The following is a 26,817-nucleotide window of genomic DNA, read 5'->3' as shown; positions in this document are numbered from 1 at the left end:
AGCGCCATCTTGTAGCAAAAGACTTTATCAAATTTGCTTTCTTTTGCTGCTTGAACGGTCATCTCTAAACGCCATCAATTGTAAGCCATTTCCTCATCCATGCATACTCATTTTAAACATCTTTTATCGTTTACTCACAGCGGAAGCTTGTTGTACTTACTACTACAACATCAACAGTTCTGAGTGATACATCACTTTGTCAAATATTTGAATGGTGTAAAAAAAGACTTGGGTCCCCATTGTTAAGTGACAGGGATGTGCTGTGCCGCAGTTTCTTAAATATGTTCTGAGGGTTTCACATATATTACAGGCCTTCAGACATCTTAACTTGGATCATGTTTGTGTGCCGAATTTGTACACGGCCTAAAATTAGACATTTATTACAATTAGGCCTGAAAAGCGGCCTTGCTTAATTTGTGCAAAACAAACATAATAATATTTTTAGTTTGTCGGTCTGCAAATTGCCACATATTTTCGGGTTAGTGTTGCTGAAATCTGAATGGGCAAAATGTAAATTTCCTTGCTGTTTTTCCTGCAATTGTCAGCCTCACCTTGCTAAAGCCCTGCTTTCTGTATTAAAGCATTGTTTTTGAGTGAAAATCACACTATGGTGGTTGAGCGTGCTAGGGCACCCAACAGCTCCCCTGAAAAGCTATGAAGAGAGTTATATATAAACTCTCCCAATCAATAAGAGAGAGGAGAGAAAGCAGATGATGGGGGACATATCGCCTCTCCAGGCTCTTAGATCAATATCCTCCAGTCTATGCTAGGTATGCAAGGTTGTTCAGTGACTCAATAATAAAGAACACAAAGATATGATGCTGCTAGGCAAATTAGGAGCTATGAACTAATTGATTAGAGATGTGTGATCAATATTGTTTGGGGTCTATAAATTCTTAATTTTATTATTCATGATCACAGAGTTTTTTATTATGGTGGTCATTCTAATCCAGATGATTTATGAAGTTAGACCTTAATAAAAACGAAAAATGGAATACCAAGGGGTCCCTCATCAATAACCTCCATATACATCTCAAACAGGGAAGGTAGCACGTGGTGTGCCTTAGCACCGATCCTTTTCAACTTATATGTGGAACCACTAGGACTAATACTAGAGAGCTCAGTCTTAAAACTGCACCAGTACGCAGAATGACACACAACTTAAAGGTATAATTGGTCAACAATATCTGTACTCTACAAAATGGTCTAAAAGGTAGTACAGAACTCATTCAATACCCACTGCTTGAAACTGACCCCCGAAGAAAATTCAAGCCCTGCTTCTGTTTTGAAAAACCAATCACGAAGATCTTGAAGAAAGCTAAAGTCAGATTTGTCCCAGCATTGATCGCAAGCACCAAATTCTTAGGATTCGCTATCAATCAATCGATCAATCAGTATTTATAAAGCGTGCCTAATCACCAGATAGAGTATCAAGGCTATTGATGTCCCACTCACTAGGTCTCATCAGGTAAACACATTTGCACAATCCGCTAAATTCCACCTACATTAGCTAAAGAAAATAAAGCAACTCTCCTACAATCAGCTTAAAATTGCTGCCCATGCTCTTGTTACAGCCAGAACAAACTCTGGAAACACCATACTAGGTGCCCTATAGGCTCTCTCGCAACCTCCTCTAAAAGCCTTTTTTCACCCTACAGTGTGCATCATCACAGAGAGTAAAAAGATTGACTACGTCTCTCAATATTGAAAACACTCCATTGGCTACCACAAGAAGCAAGAGTCAAGTTCAAGATCTTGTCCCGCATTCAAATGGCTACACCATGGCACACCTCCTGGCCATCTCAGGAGGCTCAAGATACTCAAGGAGTAAGAGGCCCCTCTCATCTTTGAAACACCAACATTCAAATCCACATTTGACCTGAAACAATCCTTTTCGGGTTCCCCCGCTAGCTCCTGAAGCTCTCTGCCTTTTGACCTGAGAACAACATAAAACATCTTGAGTTTCAGAAAATGACTAAATACTCATCTGTTTAGAGTCTACCTTGAAGATCCAGGCCCCATGATACCCCCATATACCCTTGGCATGCCTTCCCCCCTTCCCCCACCAGTACAGGAACTGCAGATAATACCTAATCTGACCCAGGAAATGTTCTAAATGTGATTCATTTGTAAACCTATGACTATATATGAGCTCCTCTTATGCTTATGATATTTAACAGTATGTTTACCCTTCTTCTCATACCCTCTTCCTCCCCAGTCTCTTCCCTCCACTTTCCCTGCCCACACACCACCCGCTGCATGACTATGCTGTTATGTGTTTTGTTTCTACATAGCATCTGATAAAGGAACATATGACGTCTTACTTTCTTATAGTTCTGTATCTCCCACTGTTCTCCATAAAGCATTTGAATGCAAATCTAGTGTAAAGTATATAAAACCAATAAATAAATAGGAGCGATAACCGCTCTGGCAGGCCTGCCTGTATGTGGACACCCTCACACTTCTGGCAGCATAATATAGAGAGGTGGGAAATACTCGTCTGTTTTTCATGCAGGGCTAAGAAAAACTACTTTGGCGTGGCCGCAAGGGAGAAGGGGTGGGGCTGGGCGGGGGGGTGTTAACGACAGTTGGCCTACCCGTGCAGAGGACAGACTCATCATTCTTGCTTTCAGCTCTCATTACCTTATTTGTATCCTTACTAGGCTCCTTTTGAAAGCCCCAGCCTTCCCTTTCACTCTCCTGAATCCATTCATAGCTCTCTGCCCTAGAAAGAAGAGACATCCTTGCCTGAGGTCCCCATTAGCCCATTCGAGCATCTCTGTTGTGGAATGCATGACCGCCCTAGCCCCACCCCCTCACTGCCAAACTCACTAGCCCAATCTAGACGTCTGCGTCTGAAGGCCCCATCCTTCCTGCCACTCTACTTAATCCTTTCATGGCTCTCTGTCCTGGAATGGCTCGCCATCATTGCTTGAGGCTTTCATTAGCCCATTTATGGCTCTCTGCGGCGGAAGGATTCATCCTTCCCTGCCGCTTTCATTGGACCATTCCTCCCTCTTCAGACCGTTATCCAAGAAGAAAAAACACAGGATTCTGTTCTGCAGGAAATTAAAGTGGAAACTTATGAAAGGCTGCCAGACAGAAGGACGCCCCTGGACATCAGCGCGGCTTATTCTGCCATCTCCAAATCCTAGAATCTCTTTATTTCCCAGTTGATTCCATACTGAACCCACACATTTCAGCCAGTGCACCTGAAGACTGACCTACCACTAGCCAGGACTGAAATCTCTGGCAATTCCACTCAAGCTTGACCCTCACAGAGGTCAGCCAATGCACTTCAGGAGCTTCCAACAGCACCAACCTGCATTTCAGTATTGATGACCGCACACAACCCCTTGCCGTGAACTTCAAACCCGGCCTGCAGCAGCTCCTGCTACGCCATTCTTAGGAGCGCAAAGCTCGTAGTCCCCACCTTTTAAAAAACTGCAATACGGAGGCAGATCCTTTGGGGTCCAGGCTGCTCAACTCTGGAATATCCTCCCACCCTCCCGAAGAACAAACCCCAATTTACTGAGTTTCAAAAAGAACTTGAAAACCTGGCTCTACCCCTGGAAAGAGATGGATACCAGGAATGACTCGCCAACTAGAACTGATAAAATGAATCTCAAATTATTCACTGACAGTTACCAGCGCCAAGATGCCCGTTGGGTAATAGATGCGCTTTACAAAAAAATATATCATCATAATAATAGCCACAACAGTCCCGCAGGACTTTAATGAAGTGCCGAAACGGGCACACAGCTCTTGTAGAGCAGCCCAGATTCTGACCAATAGACTCAATCTATTTCTAGTACAGACCCATAGCCAAAAAGCTCTGGCCGTGCATCTCAGTCCTGATCCAAAACATCATTTTACAACCCGAATGTTGGACAACAATAAGAGTTCAGCCGAAGCCACTGAATCCTGGTCTGCAGTTTCCCAACTTTCCAGTTCTGAGGCCCACACACATTTCTGCCAATGGCCCTCAATCCCGAAGAGCGGTAATGGGATCCAGAGACCACTCTATCAGTGGACCTCAATCATAGCCTACAGCTCCCTTTGTTATTGCAGTGGTGTGACCCACACTTCGCTTTTCCAATGTACGTGAGTCTCGACATGCAGTTTCGAGACCCCCACACCGCATGCCCATGTATCGCTTGTGATGAAGATCCTACCCCGCTATTACTGCACCGACACTCACGCAACCCGCACCCTGTTGGTCTCAGAAAGCACTTAAATCGTATAAATGTTGGGGAATTTTAGCATCTCAGGGGGCGTTGTCATGAATCCTTTGAGTTTCATCATCTTCATCCTAGGAATATCTCTGAAATCATAGTATTTGGTTTCATTGACCCACAATCATACCTATTCCAGGAATACTTCTAAAATCAAAGTATTTTAAGGGTAAATTTACAATTAGGGAACATGTGATAGCTAAACCCGTTTCAACGCATTTTAATGAGTTTAAAGATAATTGTGTTTTTCTCACAAAATTACTTGGGCAGATCCCATGTTTGAAACACGTAAAGACCTCAGGGGGATAGTTTATAATCCTCTTTTTGGATGACCTGAGCTCTCTCTCAGGACTCAGTCGTGCATATGGGCTTACAAAATGGCTAGAAAGTGACTCTAGAGTGCATACTAGAAAAGAAGGAAACGTTCCATATTTGTAACTATGGTTTAAGAGTGAGACTATTTCTTACAATTAGAAAACTAGACACGCTGAAGCCCACGCGTAATTCCCTGTGACACTTTATTTACATGTAATAAACTCTCTAAAGTGAGAATCCACCCAAAATACAGCGACCATTTTAGGTAGTGTAAGATCCATCTGTGTTCAGACTGAATAACCAAATAGCTTCCTTCCTAATCTCCACCTTCATTCTCTGACTGACAGAGGAGCCTCCCTCCCTCTGAGCTGCAGTGAACTTAGAAATCCCCACATCTAATTACAGATGCCAGGGCTCCCCTGGGCCTGGAGGCTTTAGACTGACTCCATGAGGGTAGCGAGGGAATTGAGATCAGGAATAATTATGTATCTTGTCCTGTCTGAGCTCTTTAAGCTTCTACCTCCTACAAGAAGGAGGCGTATCTTCTTTACTTTCCTGGGTTCTGCAGCAGCTCCTGCTGGAGGTACATTGATTTTTCTAATCTTTTTGTCGACTTAGCTCCCTTCTCTCAACACCACCACCCTTTCCTGGGGAAATATCTGCTCCACACTGTCAGGGTTTGGAAAGCTCATTCACATTGTGTCCACCCATAGGATGGAAAAGCCTGGATAGTCTGGAGAACAAGGGTATTGAAATTTGGTTCACTAAACCACTAGACTGCATAACATAGTTTCTAGGCACATGAAATCTGATCACTTCTGAGGTATTGGTAGGGTATTGGTAGAAGAGTCTGTATTTAAACTCCTTTCAACATGGAGCAAACGCCTGGGAACATGTTGCCTACTTACTATTGTTTCTCACTTCGCTGTAGTACACACCTGTTATACGTCCTTGCAGCTTTATTTTATCTGTGCCTGCTATATGTTTAGCTCCTCAACTGGTGCCCTGAATTTTTCTGGTGTCCTTAGGTTCCTGCCTCGTATTCTGGGCTCATGGGAGCAAGTTATTGCGCATTCTACCATTACGATGGATAAGCCATTCATTCTCTATCTATTAGTGTTGACTTACTCTATGCATTACATTTAAAAACACCTATCCAGGCTTTGGCGCAGTTCGCAGAGTTTCACTACCTGGAACTCCGCAAAGTGACAAAAAAACTCTGCGAAGTTCCACAAGTGGCGAAGTACAGTGCGAACTGCAGTTCACGCTGGTCTTCCTGCCGCTCGGGTAGAAATTCTACCCGAGCGGCAGCTCGCGTTCACAAACTTACCGTTCACGAGCGGAAGCTGGGAAAAAATTGCGCTGCACTACGTGGAGCGGAGTTTTCTGCACTTCGCAAGCTCCGGGGAGCGCGAAGTGCAGAAAACTCCTCAAACTCCGTGAACGGAGCAGAGTTCACCGCCCAGGCCTACTCCTATCACCTTCTTCTTAATTACAGCTGGTCCCCAAATTCCTCAAATTCTCCAAGTTTGTTTGGTAGAAGTTTCCATACAGCATCAACATACGAGACAAATGCACGTAGATGGCGCGTCCAGTCCTAGTGTTTTTCTATCCCTTTCCCTTCTTTTCTTAGAGTTCGCTCTACGGGCATTTGAGGATACTGATAAACTGCCAAAAGATTTAGGGACATCAGGGGTTCTCAGTAGGGTGAGCTCTCAGAACATGACCGTTTGCTGGGCTCATGAACCCATCTTAAAAACCATTTCAGGCACAAGTCCTTAATAATTCAGGATGAATTAGATACAGCCTGCCAGGCTTTTCTGTAGACTCTCATAAATTAAATGATCGCTTTGTACACTACCATGTCCAGCACTACAAGGACATTAGACACGGCCCCTGCCTCGAACAGACTTATATAGCAGGAGCAGTTGCAGTTGTGACAGGAAATTCCACTCCTGCAAATTCTTTACCTTTACCCCCTCCGGAGAAGTTTGGAAGAGATCATCTGATGTTTAAACCCTTTTTGTTGCAGTGTCGACTTAAAAGCTTAGAATTACTTTTGCGTCAGATTCGGCTTAATATTCTCCATATTTGACTAAGGACACCATGACATGTGCCACCCCTCTGCTTTTTGACCGAGAGTCCTTGGATTGCTAATTGCGACCAGTTTCTTACTCAGTTCAGAGCAATTTGGGGAAAAAACACTAGGTTTTTATCCCTGAGCCAAGGAAATAAAGCTCTAATAACATATTTCTCTCATCCAACAGCTGGTCTCAATGCAGCTTGGACAGAAGAAGATCCTATGCAATGATTTTAAAAGTGCTCTTTCACTAGAGGTAAACTGACCCACTAAATCAAACACCCAGATATAATGCTGGAAATTGACGCCCATCAGAAATCCGCAGTAGTCATGGTGTACCAGAAGCAGCTGAAGAAATGTCTCTGAAAGAAGAGCCTGTGCAGATTGGGGTTGCAAGAGGGGATATCAACGGTTCCTTCCGGAGCTCTAAGAAGTGGGAGATGGCCATGAGCCAGTTGTTGCTCCTTTTTGAGAGACACCCAGGGTCCTATTGACAGGTCCATCCAGAGTGGGAGATATCTGGGATCCAATTTGCAGCCCCATGAATAGTGGGAGATCTGCAGGCTGTCATTTCTAGCCCTCTTAGAAGCGGGAGCCATCCACAGCTCCATTCTTAGTTCCATCGGAAGCGAGAGATATCCGTGGATACATTCTTAGCACCATTAGAAACAGCGATATCATCTGTACTAGTCATAGGATGTCTATAAGACATTCTATATATTCGGAGCCATTTTGTGAGCCAGCTTAAAAGTGGAAATTTCCATTGCTCAACTCTTGGCTCCAATACAGGTAGGAGATAGCACAGGTTTACATCATAGCTACCTTAGTAAAGCGTGATATCTACAGCCTCATTCTCATCACCAATGGAAGTACAATATATTGATGTTTCCATTTCTCTCTCCATTAGAAGTGGAAGTTATACAGGGTTCCATGAGTCAAATAAAGAGCTTCTTCCTTAACACCAAGAAGTGGGAGAGGCTTGTAGACTCTTTTGTGATCCATCAGATGCAAGAGAAATTATAGGAGTTGTATTTTGATTTAGTTTCTTGCAACCAACAGAACTATCAGCAAATCACGACGGACGCATGCAGTGGTGGCTCCTCCGCTAAGGAGGAGGAGTGTCACCCCACTGAGTTGCAGCAGTGAAGGAAAGGTTATGAACCTTCCATTCCAAACGAGTAGCACTTAACTGAGCTTAAAACTATTAATTACAGCACAAAATGGAAAATATTAAGAACAGGCGCCTGAGAAACAATTTTAGAAGTAAAGGAGTTCTAGAACTTCACGAAGGGGGGCAATTTTAAAAACAGTCTCTTGTCGGGATGCTAAATATTCAAGGGCAAATCAGAGATGCAAAAAGAGTCATTCGGAGAACATATAACCCTAGTTAATTATTAAATTCAGCTCTTGGTTGGTGATTGTGTCAGTTCTATATAGTTATTAGGGTGTTTTCTCAGTAGAAGGCACAAACTCAAATTAAAAACAAGTTGAACTGTAATACTGCTTTATATTTTCATGAGACCATCTGAAACACATCTGGATTGATGGACTGTGCCACAATTTAGCAGTTTTATACAGTATCAGTACCATGAATGTGCTCCCTGGAAACATGGTGCTCCAGAAATTTAGAGCTATGTGGCCACATGGCCCACCAGATATGCAGAATAGCTCATTCTCTCCCATTTCATCGTTTCAACCAATGTGAACTAGGTACCCCCAGAGTATATTTCTATTTAAGTATCCTAGAAAGAGAGATAGCTTGTGTATGTATATTAGGAAGGACCAGACTTCTTAATATACATACAGGTTCTTTTTTTAAATGTTCCTAGTAAACAAATTTTGCATACCCATGCTTCATTATTTGACAAACCGTGAAGAACTAAGCACAGTTATGTGATAGGAAATAGGACTACTGTACCACCTCACCTAATCAAATTTTGGGTGCTCATAAGATATTTATGATTTCTATGCAATGACACTGCCTATGCAGTCAAGCCTAATGAAGGTTCTTTAAGTTGACATGGTTGAAGCATGTTAATGTAATCGCATGAATGTGTTTTTCATGCATAATCAATTCTTTTCAGCTATGTTATTTATTAATAAACAAAAAATTATATCTTCTGTTTGTATTAAAAAAGTAACCATAAGGATGAAATACAAAACTAACTATTAAGATATCATTGGAACTGTTATAATTTGCACCAACTCACATAAATTATTATAAAATTCATAAGAATGATAGTCACAGTTTTCTAAGAAAAGTGGAAAATAATATTGATCTATTTGACATGTACAGAAGCTCTCTGTTTACATACAAATACAATATTTTATACACAAACTTACCCTACAAACTTGCACTTTCATCTAGGAAACACAGGAAGGAGGGAAATGTACTCACCTGAATATTCCTTTTGATGATGTCCCGGGTTATTTGCACTTTCCCAGTGCTTGGATCTACGCCTGCAAGAGGCACCATGACTTCGCCAATGACATCATCACGGGAGAAGCGATCAAAGCTCAAGACCAGAAAGTGGAGGACAAGATCCTGCAACTGGCTGTAAGGAATTCCGTAAAAAGTGAAGGTCTCATCAAACACAGGGTCTAGGGTTTTACGTAGGACCCTGGTCTTGACCCTGTGTTTCTTGTCGGGCAGGATGGTCATCTTGATGTAAGGGTCTGAACCCTGGCTGTGTTCATCCATTACTGGCAGGCCGTGTGCTTCCTGGATTGTCACCACAAGGGCTTTCTTTGGGAAGTTGTAGTCCACGCTGAGAGTCAATGAACCCAATGATGCTTCGACTTCGGGGGAGGAGGGTGAGGGTGTCTTACTGCTATTGGAGGTGAGGCACTGATCTGGTGTCAGCTCATTCCCATAATCCACTTTGATTGGCAGCTGGTTTATGCCCCCTGAAGGGCTGATCAGATGCGGAGTCTTCGCAGATCCTACCAGACCAGCCTCTGCGGCATTCACTAAGAGGTTACTCCTCCCAGTGTCCTGGTCGGTGCCAGCTTTGTCCCTCCGGATCCGGATGATTTTCTTTTTGTTACTCAAGGTCTCTGGATATATGCTTATTCCCTTGAGCATGTGGATGAACTTGTATGGGGGGTTCTTTTGCTTCTTCTCTGACTGCTGGTGGCAGCATGTCCAGATGAACACGGTCACTGAGACAGACACTACCAGGGCGGTGGCACCAATGAAGCCGGCAACAATGGGCGACACATCTGCAACAAAAGTGAATAGAAGTTAGAAGTAAAATTGAGGATTAGTCATTCAACTTTAAAGTTCCAAGACACAAGTTCCAAACAGGGCATTTCTCTGTCTGCAAAGCTAGCGTTAAGAGTACCAGTGCACTGATAATGCCGAAAGTTAGGACCTAGTCTTTATACTAAAAAATGCTCATGCGTTAAGCACAAAGATTCAGTGTTCTTTCATTTTATAAGAAGAGTGATTGTGTGAAGCAGTTATGTGCGACAAACTTGATGCTTAATTTGTGCTGGTATTCAACAGTGCTTGGCACCGGCTCTTTTTTCCTAACACCAGCACTTATTACTGACATTCTACCATATGGTGGCGCTGGCTGTCTATTGTTTAGCAGAATACATCAGCAACAGTGTATTGCAATTACATACAATTAAAAAACAAAATAACAGGTCAACCTGACCATTCTCTCTACTTTGGATCAGATGGAATTGTCACATCTGTTGGACTTTAATTGATAGCAGTTATCAATGGTACTGGCATCTGGCAGCACAGTCTGGGGATATAGGTGGAGCAAGCTGCACTGGCATTCCATGAAATACCTTGGGCACTGGCATTTATTTATAAATTAATCACGGCTATAGCCTACACCATGTAAGGTTTTCAAGCACAGTTACAACATTCATAGGATTGGAGCAAAGACCGAGCTGGAGGCTATAGGGCTGACTACATGTTCTCGGACTTTACAGTGGACGTTACCAAGTTAGCGACCACTTTGGGAATTACTAAACCTGCAGTAAATTTGCAGACCTGGCATATTTCATCCAGGGACTTTAGCCAATATCTCTGAATGAAATTTATGGGGGAAAGGAGGAATTACTGGCCGAATCGCATTAAGAACCCCACTAACTCCTGATTTCTGAGGGAGCATCAGGATTTTATATGCAATTCCTGTTACCTACAACCCTTCCGCATACCCGCCCTTTATACCGCCAACAACCCCCCTCAGCCCGTGGCCCTACCCATTGGAGATGTACATAATGGATCTAACTTAATGGTTTGACATATTGGGACTGGCATCAGGGACTGGTGCGGGCCAGGAATATCGAAGTCAGAATATCCACCAGCCACAATTTCGTGACCACAATATCGAGACAAAATAACGAAAGGTACGTTTATATTGATTTTCTACACCTAACTCCACATCTAAGTACCTTGACAATATAGACATCTTCAAGGTATGTAAATGTGGAGATAAGAATAGTAAATCCATATATCTCTCTGGGCAACTCCCTCCTCAATTATATGTCGGTCGATTTGAGCCGGTGGTTTCTGGTGCTCAGCACCAGCACTTAATTATCAACACTACATGAGCACCAGTTATGGACATATTCATTTACAGGGAGATTAAGTGATTTGCCCAGAATCACAGGATGCTGAGCTGACGCCGAGACTCAAACCTGGTTCCCCAGCACCGAAGTATGCAGCTCTGGCCACTACACCACATCCTCTCCCCACTTAAATGGTTAGTAGTTGGTTCTGTTTTAGGCGGCGTTAACAGGAGAAATGGGCTGGTGCAAGCTGCCTCCTGACGAGAGTCCAGGCACGTATTTCTTTTTATAAAATTAACCACTGCTCTTTAGCTATGTAGCCCAGATTAAATATCAGCTTTGTAACATGCGTTCCAGTAAATCTGTCCCTGGTAGTGTTTCACAAGCACTAACAAATCAATTCCAGACACACTGCTGATCTTGCAGATGCTGTCTGCACTGTTTTTATTACCACCCTCTTTCAGGACCAGCTTTTGTCGGCCATCTTTTCAATCACTGCATTATTCTTCCGCGCTCTAGTTATTTCCGGCAGAGACACACACATTTCTAGGCTGCGGCACGTGGAGAGCAAGCGCAGCTAGCACGCTGAAGCATAATTAGAGCCCTGTTCCAAGATCATTATTTTAAGAAAGAATTTGAACTGGGTGACTTAGGCTGCTTTCGTCAGGCCTAAATAAAAGATTGCAAAGGTACTTGTTATTTTCTGTAACATATAAACAATTCTACATGAAATGTCATATCCTTTAACTAAAAAAAGATCAGATACACAAATCTTAACACTAAGGGAATTTGGATTGGTCACTCAGTAGGTATTCAGTAAGACTGGTTACTGAATATTTGTATAGTATTGCTTAGTAATGTTTCGTATTAGATGATGGAACGAATAAGATGTGCCTGATCTTCTTCAGTATCTTCTTGTGTGCTACATGTACGGCTGTGTGTGCCGGAGGACTCTTTCTGTCTTTTATTTGAATCTTCTGCTGGCTGGCTCTTCCACTAGGCTTCTCTCAGACAGCCCAGCTCACACCTTCTAGGGCATCTGAATTCACTACCGGTGATTAGAACATCATACAAATGCTAGTAACATAGCATAAATGTAGCATGTGTTGTACAAACTGTCATGTTTTGTTACCTGGATCTATAGAGCGCACTATCAGCCGGGAGGGTATCCTGGAGCTAGACCGGTGCGAGTCCAGCCAAACCTAGGACCTAGCAGGACTACTTGAAAAAGGTAGGTCTTCAGTTTCTTGCGGAATTCAAGAAGTGATGAGAAGGCTCTTATGTGTAGCTGCAGGTTGTTCCACGCTTTAGGAGCATTGTAGGAGAAGGCTCAACTGCCGGATCGGGTTTTCCATATGCGTGGGATTTGTTCAAGTAGGAGTCCGGACGAGCTGCGGTGTCTGGAAGGTTTGTGAAGGCAGATGTGATTTTTGAGGTATGCTGAGCCAGTGTTATGTAGCAGCGCCTTGCAAGTGTGGGTGAGGAGTTTGAATTGTGCAGTAGTGTTATCATTTATTTGTGTCAAGGAAAGGATTCAGCTTCATACTGTGAGTCATCAAATGCAAGCTGGATACCTTGCTCAGAAAACCCTTTTTTCAAAATACCACTAGAATCGCTCGCGGATGATTTCATTAAATCTGAAAGCTAAAAACCAATTTTTACGGTGGAAAGGATTACTATCCTAAAGACTGCAGCTCTGAATAAATAGGAATAATCCTCTTTATAAAAAGAGGATTAACGCACCCTAGAAATGTCTCTTAGGGATAAATCTGGGCCTACGTTCTAAGCTTAACCCAGTTCCATGATGTTGCGGCACTCACCAACAGAAAATCGCTGTGGGCGGAGTTCACCGATGCCTGCATTTACAAGCAACTCTAAGTCTAAGCTTCCGAAGCTGTAAGTACTGGCTCTCTCAGAATGTTAGGGAATCCCCTGGTAATGGCATTGATTGCTGGCCAGTGGTGTAGACTCAGCATAAGAGGGTGGGTCAGAGATATAATGAAAGGCATACTAATATTTACCATTTAATATTGTGAATCTTAAACACATCTGTCTCTTGATGTGCGAATCACTGACTCGGTCACCGGAGCTATGCAGGGACTGAGGACAAAATTATGCAGAATCATTAACTAAATTATGCAGCGAGAAAAAGTAAAGTGCCTGATGTTGCACATTCTGCAGCAGTATTATTTCACAATGTTGTCAATTTAACATACATTAATACTACCTGGGAAAAATGCTCACTTAATTTTTACCAGTTTAAAATTTAATATACAGTGGCGGTTCCTCATAAAAGGTGAAGGAGCATTGCCTCACCTGAAGCGAGCACAGGGGGTAAACCCAGAAAATTATTAAATTGGTCATTACAATTGTATTACTCTATCAGTGTGGCGCCGGCCAAGCTGTTATAGCGCAAGTGTGAGGGCGGAGCTGATTCCTGGGAATGCAGACTAGTACCAGTGCGGAGTGCTCATGTCGGATTGGCCGGCTATCTTGCAACGGCCAGCCCGATATGCGCACTTCGGAACCAGCAATCGCAGCGCTGTGAAACAGCCATGGGATTGCGGGCACAGGTCCCCAGCCTCAAAATGAGCACTGGGTGAGCCTGCTCTAACCAATCCTGGAGCTGTTCTCATGCTGAAACAGCATGAGAGCAGCTTCAGTTTCAGCATGAAAGCAGCTCCAGGATTGGTTGGATTCTGCACTTGGAAGGAAGTCAACCACCTTCCTTCCCTTTCCTGCTTGTCAGTGCTGCTTCTCTCACTGTTTAAACAAGTCTTTCCCAACCCGTCCATCACGTCACTAACTGTGCAGTACCTGTTGACACTGGAGCTGCGCATGACTTTCCTTGGGATGCATCTGACTTCTACCTGCGCTGCACCTTACCACAGTGGGAGCACTTACCAATCTGCCAGGAGAGAAGTGACACGGAGGGCCAGCGCAGGAGCATCTCGGTGAGTTTTTTCGGCATTGCGCTCCACCACTTTTTAATGTTACTAGCCCCCCTGGCTAATATATATAGCCTTGTGGTCAAGGTGTCCCTACCCTGCCCCCTTATACCGTATTTGTTAAACTTTTTCATGGCATGGCAAATATGTGCACTGACATGGTGAAATGCAGTGCACAGCTTTTAAAAGTGCTGATCGAAGACTGAGTAAGCTCATAAAGTCTAGGTGGCTCTGACAGGGGTTTCCAGCTCAAGATCCAGAGGGATCCAGATATTAAGGATGCCCATACAAGATATATTTATATAAAATAAATCTAAATGGAAGTGATTTACACGGTCAGTGATTATCTTGAAAATCTTGCCTCTTTCCGTACTTCCGGGTTGTAATTGAAAAACTAGAGCGCTAACTCTGCTGGCACAGTATGCAACGCTGTTACCAAGCTGTTGCAAAGAAACACTTTTAGGATTCTTTATTATGTTCCCTTTTTGCCCCTCCAGAATCTCAGAGAAGCTTTCACGTCTTCCATATGTATTCATTTTGTATCAGTCAGTGATTAACGTATATGCAGGGCTTTAAGTGTAGAGAGGATGTGGTCTCACGGCTAGAGCTTCCGACTTTGAAGCTGGGAAACCAAGGTTCGAGCCTCGTGGTCAACTCCACAGCCTGTGATTCTGGGCAAATCACTTAATCTACCCGTGCCTACCAATAAATACATTAATAATTAATGTGTCCTTGTGTAACGTAACTGGTGCTCATGTAAAGCGCTCCAATACCTTCAGGTCGAGTTCGCGCTATATAAATCTGAAAAAAATAAAAATAAATGAGAAAGCCGGGGGTCTCTCGAAGGGGCGTGTAATTAAGGGCGTGGCTTAACAACACAAACTAAAAATCTGTGCCTAGCTACTGCGCTGCCCTACTGGTATTTTGATGCTTCTGTCACTGCATCCGGGTATATTATATATGACAACAAGTAACATTACACCTACAAGACTATTGGATAAATAAGCAACAACTATGGCGCTGTTGAATATAATATTGAAAATGCTTCAGTTCTGAAATGATGAGACTGTGAAAGAACTAAAACGAGTCTCTTTGAAGTCACATCAGAGACAGTGAAGGGTGGCACTGCTGCTGAGTTAAGATTTTTTTTCACCCCGAGGGTGAGGGCAAAAAGGGAGAGCGCATCAGAGACCCGTCTCAGCACCTGCTTTTCAGAACTGTCGGTACTGAGCCCTGGAAGGACCCGGCCCACTTAAAGCCCTGGGTATGTCGGTTTAAGGGAGGACCCTGTGTTTTTTTGGTTTTTTTTGCAATGTCCAGGCAGTAAGTAAGTAAGTAAAACTTATTGTTTTTGATTAGTTAAAACCATTACAAAAATACATTCTGATGAAATATTTTGGTTAAATTCCTTTTCGATCAGTGTACTGTTAAAAAAATGTTATGTACCAGGACATGCATGAATGATAAGAAAGTGCAGAGTGTCCATGGTTCGTTTTCCTTGGAGCCTCAGGAGTCTATATGCAGGTTACAGTACCGCTGATCCTTTGCTTAGCCGCAACTTGAGATAGGAACTTGACAAGCTTCCCATTTAGTTGTGGGTCCCTTGGGTTAAAACATGCGAGTACTGCTTGTCTCCGAGTACGTATGCCACGTTCATTAAAGTGAGTTTTCAGGAGGCCTACCCTTTCTTCTTTTAGTTTGATGCAGGAGCATATTATGTGTTCAATGTCCTCGTTCCCAACTCCGCATAGCCGGCACAAGTTCCCATAGTTCTTTCTCAGCCATGGTGGGAGATGAGGTATGACTGGCAGGATCCCTAACCTGTATTTTAGAAAGGCCTCTTTAGACTTCCTAGAGTACTCCAGTTCAAAGTATGCCTGTGGGCCAAAAAAATTGTAACTGCACAGACTCATCTAAGTGTGGCTCCTGTGTGCAAATGTGGCTTTATATTCTGAAATTTTCTTAATAGCCTTGTTTACGATGCGCTTAAATGTGCGAGTGCGTTGTCGGAATTTCCCATAGTTCAGCTAGTCTTGTGGCAGCCAGTGATTCATCCAAGTATGTTTTAGCCTGCGTAGTGGATGTGCTGCACAGTTCCTGCCAGACCTGATGGTTCAATGTGTTCCTGGCGGAGTTCGTGATTTTATGCCAGCACTTGATGTATGAGCCTCGCCTTGCGTGGAGTTGCTTTGTTAGACCAAGCTATAGGCGAATCTGTGCTGGCGAGGTATATGGCGGGAGGTTTAGCATTACTCTATATGCCTTTGCCAAGGTGGTATCCAGCAGTGAAGCGCCCCTGCCTCTCAGTACCTCACTGCCGTATGTTACTTTTGATGGAATTTTTGCTTGCGCAACATGAAGAAGTGGGGCGAATGTTGGTCCAGTCAATTTTGTTTTGGGGATCCTTAGCATTGTCGCAGTCGCCATTCCTTTCCTCTTAATGGTTTTAAGCTGGTTCGCAAATTGCCCCCCTTTGTCAAACATGACACCTAGGTACTTATACACATTGCAGTTCGTGATTGCGGTTTTTCCTAGCGACCAGGCATGGGACCGCTTTTTTCCATTAATAGTCAAAGTTTTAGTTTTGTCTATGTTGACTTCTTGTTGGTTTTCATCAGCATACCCATGGAGTGTGTTAAGTAACCGTTGTAAACCTACTTGAGTTTGGCTAGTTAAAACAACATCGTCCGCATATGACATGCTGGAAATCGGTGTTCCTCCTATTCGAGGGGCGTGTGCATTACAGGCGGTGAGGTCTGTTGTTAAGTCAGCTGTGTAGAGGTTAAATAGAAGGGGTGCGAGAACGCACCCCTGCTTGAGGCCTTTAGTTGTTTGTATGCGCCTCGATAGATGGGAGCCATTTCCAAGCTTTACCTGTATCCACGTGTTTGAATGTAGTTCTATTAGGAGGGACGAGGGAACCGCCCCCCCAGAGCGCCAATTCCCACCAAAGGTTAGCTCGATTGACGTTGTCGAACGCCGCCTTAAAATCCACAAAGCAGAAGTGGAGAGATTGTTTGGTTAAAATTTCTTTGTCGATGATTAGTGACATTGCTAAAAGGTTGGTTGTTGTACCAGTCTCTCTACAGAACCCAGTTTGGCTAGGGGGAATTATGTTTTGCTCTGTTGCCCATTCTTGCAGCTCTGCAAGTAGATTCCCCGCAAAGTATTTTGCCTATACGTCCAGTAGTGCAATTAGACGGTAGTTTTTTGGTAGAGTTTTGTCCCCAGCTTTATAAATTGGTGAGATGACTGAGCCCTTCCATGATACGGGCAAACACCCAGACTGTCTAACAGAGTTGAAGATTGGAGCTAGGGTTTCTGACCAGTATTCTGGGTCTTGTTTAAAAAGAGCTGGTGGAATCCCGTTTGGCCCGGGTGCTCCTTCCTTCCTCCCTTTACGTATTTGTTCCCTGATCGTGACGGCATCAGTTTCGGTTATCTCAGCCTCGTCGGTCATCACAGTTTGTAATTGGGGTGCTGATTGGTCACCCTTGCTAATATTAAGTCCTGGTGCATGCTGATTGAAGTGACGTTCTGAAAAGGATGTTCAGTTGTTTTCTGTTATGTAGGTTGTTAACCCACCATGTGCCGGTTGTAGGAATTTATTTATCGTTGCCCAGAAACGTGCACTGTTATTTCCTTTGGAGTAGTAATGGAGTTTGGCCCAGAGTTTGTTTTCTTGTGTTTTTCTTGTGTCTAATTTCTAAAGTGCCGGGCAGGGGTTGACTAAAAAGCTTTTTTCCAGGCACCAGCTGGGCTTTGGGCCAGATACCAGAGCATCGGGTGGGGCACTGCATATTCAGTGTCGCGTCCCCTAGGCTTGTTCAGGCGCTCTGCTACCACCACAGACCCCGCGGGTCCGCGGCCAGACTCGGACAGCAGCAAGAATGACGCTGTTATCAGGCGCGAGGACCAGGCGCAGGTGGAAGCAGGCTCAGCACTCATTAAACGCGAGGAGCGCGACGCTGCAGCAGACCCGAGTTACACCAGGATTCAAAGCAAGCACCCGCATGCAGCTGCAGCCAGAATTAGACCGTCATTAAACGTGAAGGCGCGGACACTAGCAGCAGACCAGAACTACAGTGTAATTACACACGAGGGTCCAGACAGGGCAGCAGGCCAGAACTGCACTGTCATCACAAGTGAGGGTTCAAACACAGTGGCAGCAGGGTAGACTGCACTGTCATCACAAGTGAGGGTCCAAACACGGTGGCCTCAGGCCAAGACTGCACTGTCGTCAGTAGTGAGGGGTCCATACACGGTGGCAGCAGACCAGAACTGCACTGTCATCACTAGTGATGGTCCATACACTGTGGCATCAGGCCAGAACTGCATTGTCATCACAAGTGAGGGTTCAAATACAGTGGCAGCATGGCAGAACTGCACTGTCAACACAAGTGAGGGTCCTTACATACTGGCATCAGGCCAGAACTACACTGTTATCACAAGCAAGGGTTCAAACACAGTGGCGGCAGGCAGGTGTAAACTGCACTGTCAACACAAGTGAGAGTTCTGACCCTAGCAGCAGGCCGGAACTGCACTGTCATCACTAGCGAGGGTCCATACACAGTGGCAGCAGGGCAGAACTGCACTGTTATCACAAGTGAGGGTTCAAACACAGTGGCAGCAGAGTAGATTGCACTGTCATCACAAGTGAGGGTTCACACACGGTGGCAGCATGGCAGCACTGCACTGTTATCACTAGTGAGGGGCAAAACACGGTGTTATCAGGCCAGAACTGCACTGTCATCACTAGTGAGGGTTCACACACGGTGGCAGCAGGGCAGCACTGCACTGTTATCACTAGTGAGGGGCAAAACACGGTGGTATCAGGCCAGAACTGCACTGTCATCACTAGTGAGGGTTCACACACGGTGGCAGCAGGGCAGCACTGCACTGTTATCACTAGTGAGGGTTCACACACGGTGGCAGCAGGGCAGCACTGCACTGTTATCACTAGTGAGCTTTTACAATGTGGCAGCCCGCTAAGATGTCATAGCAAAGATGCTCTCAGTAGGCCGGAACTATACAATATTTAGAAGTGAAAGCCCACACACTAGTAACAAGCCAAAAACCTGCTTTTGTCACTGAGCAATGGCAAAACCAATAAGTCTAACCTTTATGACACGAGTACCTAGCCGTTGGCTTTGCCAGTGTTTGTCTGTTAAGTATTATTTAAGCCAAGTGAAGGAATAAAGCATTCTGAAGTACGGAAAAAAAAAGCAAACACAAATCTTTTGGAATCGGAAATCTGTACCTTGAATTCAATGTCATGGTTTATTTTTAAAATACCTTTCACTCAGGAAGCTCTGAACAGAATTTAAAAGAATAAGGAAGTGTCCGAATGTAACGGGGAAGCTTGTGAAGGCCTAATTTACTTTTTACAGGATTCAGCCATTTTGTCCTCTGCCGTAGCCAAGTGAGTAGATGTACAGTCCTTCAGGAGAAAAATGTATGGGCCTCCAGGATAAGTACACCTTCTCCATCAGACAGCAGCTGAGTGAATGCAGTAGGTGGCCCTTCCCACAGCACCACAAAAGTCTTTTTGTGCCAAAGCGTATGCTTCCATGCAAGCAGGGGCGTCGGAAGGGGGGTGCGGTGGGTGCGGGCCGCCCCGGGTGTCATCACTGAGGGGGGTGACAACATTTTAAACACATATTTTTTTAAACACATATTTTTGCCATTTTGTCAAGCCGGGGGTGACAAGAAATTTTCCGCACCAGGTACCACCTGACCTTGCTACGCCACTGCATGCAATACAAGTGTAATATGGTAACTACACTCACCGGGAGCACAGGCGCGGATCAGGACGCCTCTCTCTCCAACGTGACGGTTGGCAGACTAGTCGTCGACCGACGACTACCGATGACGTCAGACGCCGACAAGGGAGAGGCAGTGAAGACAGACTCGGCGTTCGCGAAAGCGGCGCGCTCGGACGAAGAAGAAAACGCGGAGGAGACGAAAGACGACCCAGAACCCAGGATAGCGGAGGCGGGCAGTGCGGAAGAAGAAGACCACGCGGGAAGCACACCAGCCGAGCGGAAAGACGCCCTAGTATCCGGACGTCCCAGAATGGAGGAGGACGCCCTGATACCCACCGCTGCGGTCCAGGAGGGCCGTAGCTCCAGGCAAGTGCACTGGAGAGAAGTGTGGGGATGACTTATAGGGCGGGGTGGTAGGAATAGGACACGAGAAACCTGAAGCAAGGAAAAGAAGAGGGAGGGAGAGAGTGGAGCAGGACACCGACTGTCGATCACCCCCACACCCTGCCCTCACCCTGGTGACGCTTTAATTTCTTTTGTTGGTGACGGTGGCACTCTCAACGTCTGACAAGCAATTAGACTGACTACGTGTCCTGTATTTTCTGTTCTATTTTCTTTTCCGAGACAACGGTGCCAGTCCCACCCGAGAGAGATAAAGAAAGAGGAGAAAACACAAGAAGAAGCCACAAAAACCGGACAAAAGCAAGAGAGAGAGACATAACTGCCCCAGGACAATCGCGTAGCTGCTTCTTGTCCAAACACCTTTTCCTTTATTGTTTTGTTTCTGCAGTTTGTTTTGGAACATTGTTCCTTTCCTAACCTTCTCCTTGTCGTTTGCACCAATAAACCGTTCTTGAGGCGTGAACAACCTCAGAATAAATAAATCACCGGCTGCTGGACGTCCTTTAAACCCTCTTAGGCAAAGCCTCAATACAATAACATAGAAACCCAGAGATAAAACAAAACCCTTTCTAGTATGCACTTCAGCAGAAAGGTCCCTGGTGCTGTGCTTTTACAGACAAGCCGGGTGGACTGGAGAGCAAAACAGCGCAGGGGAAGGTATTTCAGGGCGAGAAGCAGCCAGCACATGAGAGAAAAACCTTGAAAACACATGCACTCTCATGGAGTGCTGAATGTTAAAAAAAGGAAGTTCCATAAATGTAATCAGTGAAAAGATACAGGTCACCCAGGGCTTTAAGTAGGATGAAAAAACTGGGGGATCTCTCATAGGGGAGTGGTCGGTGTAATTAAGGGCGTGGCTTAAAAGGGTGTGACTTACAACAATTAAGCTAAAAATCTATACTTAGCATAGTGTGCTGCCCCATTGGTATTTTGCTGCTTCTGTCCATTCATCCAGATATATAATACACAAGTAAAATACACCTACAACAAGCCAGGGCTACTGGCTTTGTCAGTGGTTGTAAATTGCATAATAAAATAAGCACCAACTATGACTTTGTTGTATATAATATTGAAAATGCTTCCGTTCTTGTGGGTGGGTTGTGGGTAATGCTAGAGCTGCCGACTTTCTAGCTAAGAGGACAGGTTTGAGCCTCACATCGGCTCAACATCTTGTGATTCAAAACATGAATATGTCCTTCTGTAATGTAACTAGTGGTCGTATTTGTGCTATATAAATCTGAAAAATGAGTCTCTTTGAAGTTACATCAAAAGCACTGACAGATGCAGAATTATGTTTTTTTGTCCTCCTCCCTGAAGGTAAAAATGGAGAGCCCGATAGGGACCCGTCTCGGCACCTGCTTTTAAGAACTGACAGTGCTCAGAACCAGCAGGACCTGGTCCACTTAAAGCCCGGAGGTCACCCAATCAAAAAGACTATAAAGAGGCTATGGTCCATGGAAGGAACAAACACTAAAGGAGGAAGGAAAGCCATTGAATAAGAAGCAAACAATTGATAGTGACAATAAACCGAACCAATTTTAAGCAATAGGCGGTCTCTAAGCCCATTGTAAGTTCACAACAGGTCTTTTGCAGCTAGACAACTTGTGCCTTCTCGTAGGCAAGACCTAAAAAATGAGGGGGCAAAGAGCCATGTAGGCCATATAGGCTAGCAAGGCTGCAGGCACCGACCCAGGTACTTTTTCATTGTAAGTGCAACTCAGCTGGATTGTAGTGTAGGCCGAGCTGTGGGCGCCTACATAGTGACTCTCTGCCTAGGGTGCCCAGCCCATGTCACTCAGTGACTCCTATCTAGGGCCTCTGAAATTATGAGACTGTGAGGCGGCTGCGTTTTTTGCAGAGTTATAGACTTGCCACATAATCCACCATCTGCTGTATAATCTGCAGATTTTAACAAAAAAATGTGTTTCTACCTGAAACCGTTCAAAAGTTACTAAAAACGCAGCAACACATGTTGCAGCACAGTGGAAGGACCTTTCCAAAGTTTGACTGGTCCCCTTTCTGTTGTTTATTGCTATATGCAGGTGTTAAGCTTGTACCTGTGAGGTTCAGCCTATGACCAGATAGTGTTAACAAGTGCAAAAATGATAAAATAATGGAAAAATATTATCACAAAATGTGCAGCATTATACAACATAATTTGCCTTTTCTTGCCACATAATTTGGTCATCCCTGCCACATAATGTGGCCCTCCCCTGCCATATAATTCCAGAGGCCCTGCTCATATACCTCATAACTGAAAGTGTCCTCTAGGTGTACAAACCTGCAAAGGGCGGCTGAGGCAAAAGTGTTGGTGAGTGTAGATACCCTGGTATCATGACATCGAAAGGTTGCTGGACGGTATGTCCTGGGGGATGCAAGGGGGAACATAAAACATAACATGGGACTTCCAAACTGTAAGTGAAGAAAGAGGTGCATTAGGGGGACAGAGACCTTCCATGTTTCAATTAGTTTGTCTAAAAATTCAGGAATTTAAAAAAAAGAGTGAGTGCAATTTAATTGATGTTCTCATTTATCTAAAAAACAATATGATTGTTCATTCTTGTTTCTGTAGAGTTTACCTACTTTCCTCCTATAAGGTTCAAAATATTTTTGCAGGTTGTCACATATTTTCTTGTTGATTTTCAATGACATCCAGTTATTTTAGTTATCCAAAGTATATTCTTAGCAAAGTGAGGTTTACTGGCTAATCCTTATATTGTTAGTAAGGAGCTTTATTCGGGAACCTCAATACATCTTGCATAGGCACCCCATCATTCAAGGTCTCTAAAGAGGCGTGGCCTATGTAAATAAGGACATGGGTTAAACATGTAAACTAAATTTTTATGATCCCTATAATGTGCCCCCTGAATGGTATTTTTGATCAAGATAATACATGCGAAACATAAGAGGGTGTGGCATAACTGCCAGAGCTGCGGACTTTGGAGCTGGGGAACCAGGTTCGAGTCTGGGTGTCGGCTCAACATCCTGTGATTCTGGGCGAATCACTTAATCTCCCCATGCCTACCAGAAATGAATGTGTCATTGTGTAATGTAACCGGTGCTCATGTAAAGCGCTCCAATACCTACAGGTCGAGACCGCGCTATATAAAACTGCAACAACAACAAAATCAGTAACTAAATCACTGACAGGAGAAACCGTAACGTTTTTATATAAACTGATCGATGTTATTAGCCATTAGAGTTAAGAACCTCAATCTAAGGTCCGATTGGGACCGGGCGTGCAATGCCCATAGGGCTCAAAGGGCTTCGGCCCGGGCACACAGACAGTTTTTGAGCTGCTGTGGGGTGGCTGGTCTGGCGTCCATCTTGTCGCAGCTGCCCCGGGGTACTTTAAAAGACCATTTACTTGCTAACAAGGCTTTGTTGTTTTTTCACCCCTTCTTAGAGCCCTGCATCTCCACTTAGCAGAATTAGCCCCCCCCCCACCCAAAATTTTCAGTAGCCGCCCCCTTCCCCCCGAAATTTGGCTCTAGTTGCGCCTCTGATTGGGACCCATTTCAATATTCGTCTTAATTTCCTAGCGGACCTGAGCACCGGAAACCCCCGGCTCAAATTAAACACTGGTCCTGCCATCATTTTGCATCGCGCTGCTGAGAGAGCTACCAGGCAGTGCGGCCTGGACCCGGACCTCTCCAGCCGGCGCCAGCGGAGCCCAGGGAGGCAGCAGGCAGACTGCTTCTGCCTCGGCGGTTCTCGCAGTCCCCGGGGCCATGTCGGGAGCAGCCGCTTGTTATGTTCGCAGAGTGGGGGCGGAGTAAATAAAATTGGCTTCCTCGTTGAAGAGCAGCCTCGGAGTCCCAGGGCTTGGGGGGGGGGGGGGGGGGGGGGGAGCGCGGCATCGGGAAGAAAACCAAGAAAGCGTTTTTAATTTCACAGAAATTGGAAATATAGCCTCACTGGCTGAGCTCTCTCTCCCCCTCTAATGAGAAAAACAATGAACAGCAGGAAGGGAATCGCGTGCCCTGTGGTGATTATATAGAGGAGAGAGAGACATAAATGCACTTAGGAATGCGAGGGGCTGCAGCTTTCACGGTCTGTAAATAACTCGAGTGGTAGCTCTGCTGTACGAGGTTCATAGCTGCCAAGTTTCGAAGGTCCCAGTGTGATGTGCTGCTCCAGTCCAGTTCTCTTCGAATTCTTGGACTTGTTAATTCCTATTTAAATTTGAAGATTGGTTGTTTAATTATTTATTGTGTTTATGTAATACTGCTGCTGAAGCTTTATTATTGTGGGTAGGTGGTAAAATGCACAAAACCTTAATACAAATGATTTAAAAAAGAATTCTTGGATTTGTAGTCCTGTTTTACATCATTTGGAATAAACAACACTACAAGTTCATAAATTAGAAAAAAACTGGGCTGTAGCAGCACATCACACATGGGCCTGGGAAGCCTGGCAGCACTAGAGACTTCTGAAGTCTCAGTATCTAACAGAAGTCATATGTTTGTGTGCAGGACTGATCCTTCCTATACATTTGCCGAGGTCAATGACTGCATTTTTGGAGCACTTGACAAGACGAAAACAATTAGATAGAATACTGACTGTTCGCACCAGACATGTGCATTACAGCTCCTGCATGTAAACACTTGGGCTTCACATAACATTGATGCCCCTAGCGCAGTGGTTCTTAACCTGTGGTCCAGGGATCCCCCGGTGGGGCGGGGGGGGGGGAGGGGTCTGTAAAGCCTACTAAGGGGGTCCGCAACTGCTTAGAACATGTAATAATATTAACAGATGAATAAAGTGTTAATAAAGAACGAGTTGGCCTGACGGCTAGGGCGATCGAACTCGAATCTGGGGAACCGGGTTCGAGTCTCGACAATGACGCTGAACATCCTGTGATTCTGGGCAAATCACTTAATCTCCCCGTGCCTAACAAAAATGAATGTGTCCTCATGTAACGCAACTGGTGCTATATATAGAGCGCTCTGATACCCGACACCTTCGGGTCAAGTTTGCGCTATATAAAAGTCCGGGAATTTTTTTTTGCTTACCTTCGGGAACGCCTTATCTGGTAGAGACTGTATCTAGATTCCTTACCTTTGTGAGCAGCACCCCTGCACACCAGTGGGTGAAGTTGTCCGGCTGCGCCCAAAGTTATGTTTGCGGTGCCACGCAGGCGCGCTGATATCAGTTACTTTTCGTGACTTTCCACGCCAGAAGTGCACACCCACGAAGTACACTGACCACTAGAGTGGAAAACTAGGGCTCCAAAAGGGAAAAGCTCTGTCCCTAGAAATCCGTTTGCAGAGCGGGGAGGATGGACGGGTCGGTAAGAAATCTTCAGCTAGAGAGAGTCTCTACCAGATATGGTGTTACTGAAGGTAAGTAACTTGTTCATCTGATAGAGACTTACATTTGCAGATTCCTTTCCTTAGAATAGATACCCAAGCAATACCTCCCGGAGGTGGGTCTGTGGACCTAATTTCACACAAGTAAGTCCTGCAGGACCGGACGGGCAAACTGCACATCACTACGGACCTGACAGTCCAGACAGTATTTAGCAAACGTTTGCAGGGACACCTATGTTGATGCATGACTGATGTCCAGGTCCGGAACTCTGCAAGCTAACGCATCACTGGCAGCTTTATCTCTGGTGGAATAAGCATGCACACCCTAAGGGGGTTGCTTCTTAGCAAATGCATAGCAGATTTTGATACAGAGAATGATCTATTGTGAGATGGTCCTCTTATCTACTGCCCATCCTTTCTTCATTCTCACATACCCCATGAGGAGTTGGCCATCTACCAGTAACTTTTTTGTGCGGTCAAGGTAGAACGACAATGCTCTTTTTGGGTCCAGACTTTGAAGTCGCTTCTCTTCCTTAAATGGATAAGGCGGAGTGCAAAAAGTAGGTAGAATGATTGTTTGGCCTACGTGAAATGAATGACCACTTTCGCAAGAAAGGAAGATCTCGTACGAAGCACCAGTTTGTCTGGGTAGGTGTTAAGATAAGGAGGCATGGATGACAAGGCCTGAAGCTCCCTGACCCTCCGGGCAGATGTTATTGCCACCAGAGAGGCTGTCTTGATGGTAAGGAGGTAGAGAGGACAGTTATATAAGAGTCCCACTGAGGCATAACAAAAGGAGTGGGAGGAAACGTGTTGTAAACCTTTCAACAACCTATGCACAATAGGGGATTGGAAAAGGGAAGGATGGTCAGGCAACCAATGAAAAGCAGAGATTGCAGAAAGGTATCCCTTAACAGTGCCCAGAGAAGAGCCCTGCTGAGCAAGGGAAAGAACAAACAGGAGGACCTGAGAAAGGGGATCAGAAAGGGTATAATTGTGTCATTCTTTACACCATGTCCCAAATTTTGCCCAACAGCAGGTGTAAACCATCTTGAGGGACGCCTGGCTGCCAAGATAACGTTACAGACTTCAGGAGGAAAGTCGAAAGCTGTCAACTGTCGCTGCTCAATCTCCACATAAGAAGGTGGAGCGTTGACAGGTTCAGGTGAAGTACCCAGAAGATCCTCCCGAAGCGGCAGCCTGATCGGAGGACTGATGGCCATCCTCAAC

At 44.8% G+C, this 26,817-nt stretch overlaps 1 protein-coding gene across 2 annotated transcripts in view; it reads right to left on the bottom strand.

The window, feature by feature from the left end:
- The window catches only part of SYT11 (synaptotagmin 11), a 115,147-nt gene that overhangs the window by 19,366 nt on the left and 68,964 nt on the right, over window positions 1–26,817 (bottom strand). For both annotated transcript variants that reach the window (XM_085637415.1, XM_085637414.1), the window contains exon 2: window positions 9,029–9,852. In XM_085637415.1, coding sequence (XP_085493541.1) covers window positions 9,029–9,852 — 824 coding nt within the window. The remainder of the gene's footprint in view (window positions 1–9,028; window positions 9,853–26,817) is intronic.

Source organism: Triturus cristatus, chromosome 12 (genome assembly GCF_964204655.1).
Source record: "Triturus cristatus chromosome 12, aTriCri1.1, whole genome shotgun sequence".
NCBI classification, from domain to species: Eukaryota; Metazoa; Chordata; class Amphibia; order Caudata; family Salamandridae; genus Triturus; species Triturus cristatus.
This window is presented reverse-complemented; position numbering and strand designations above follow the sequence as displayed.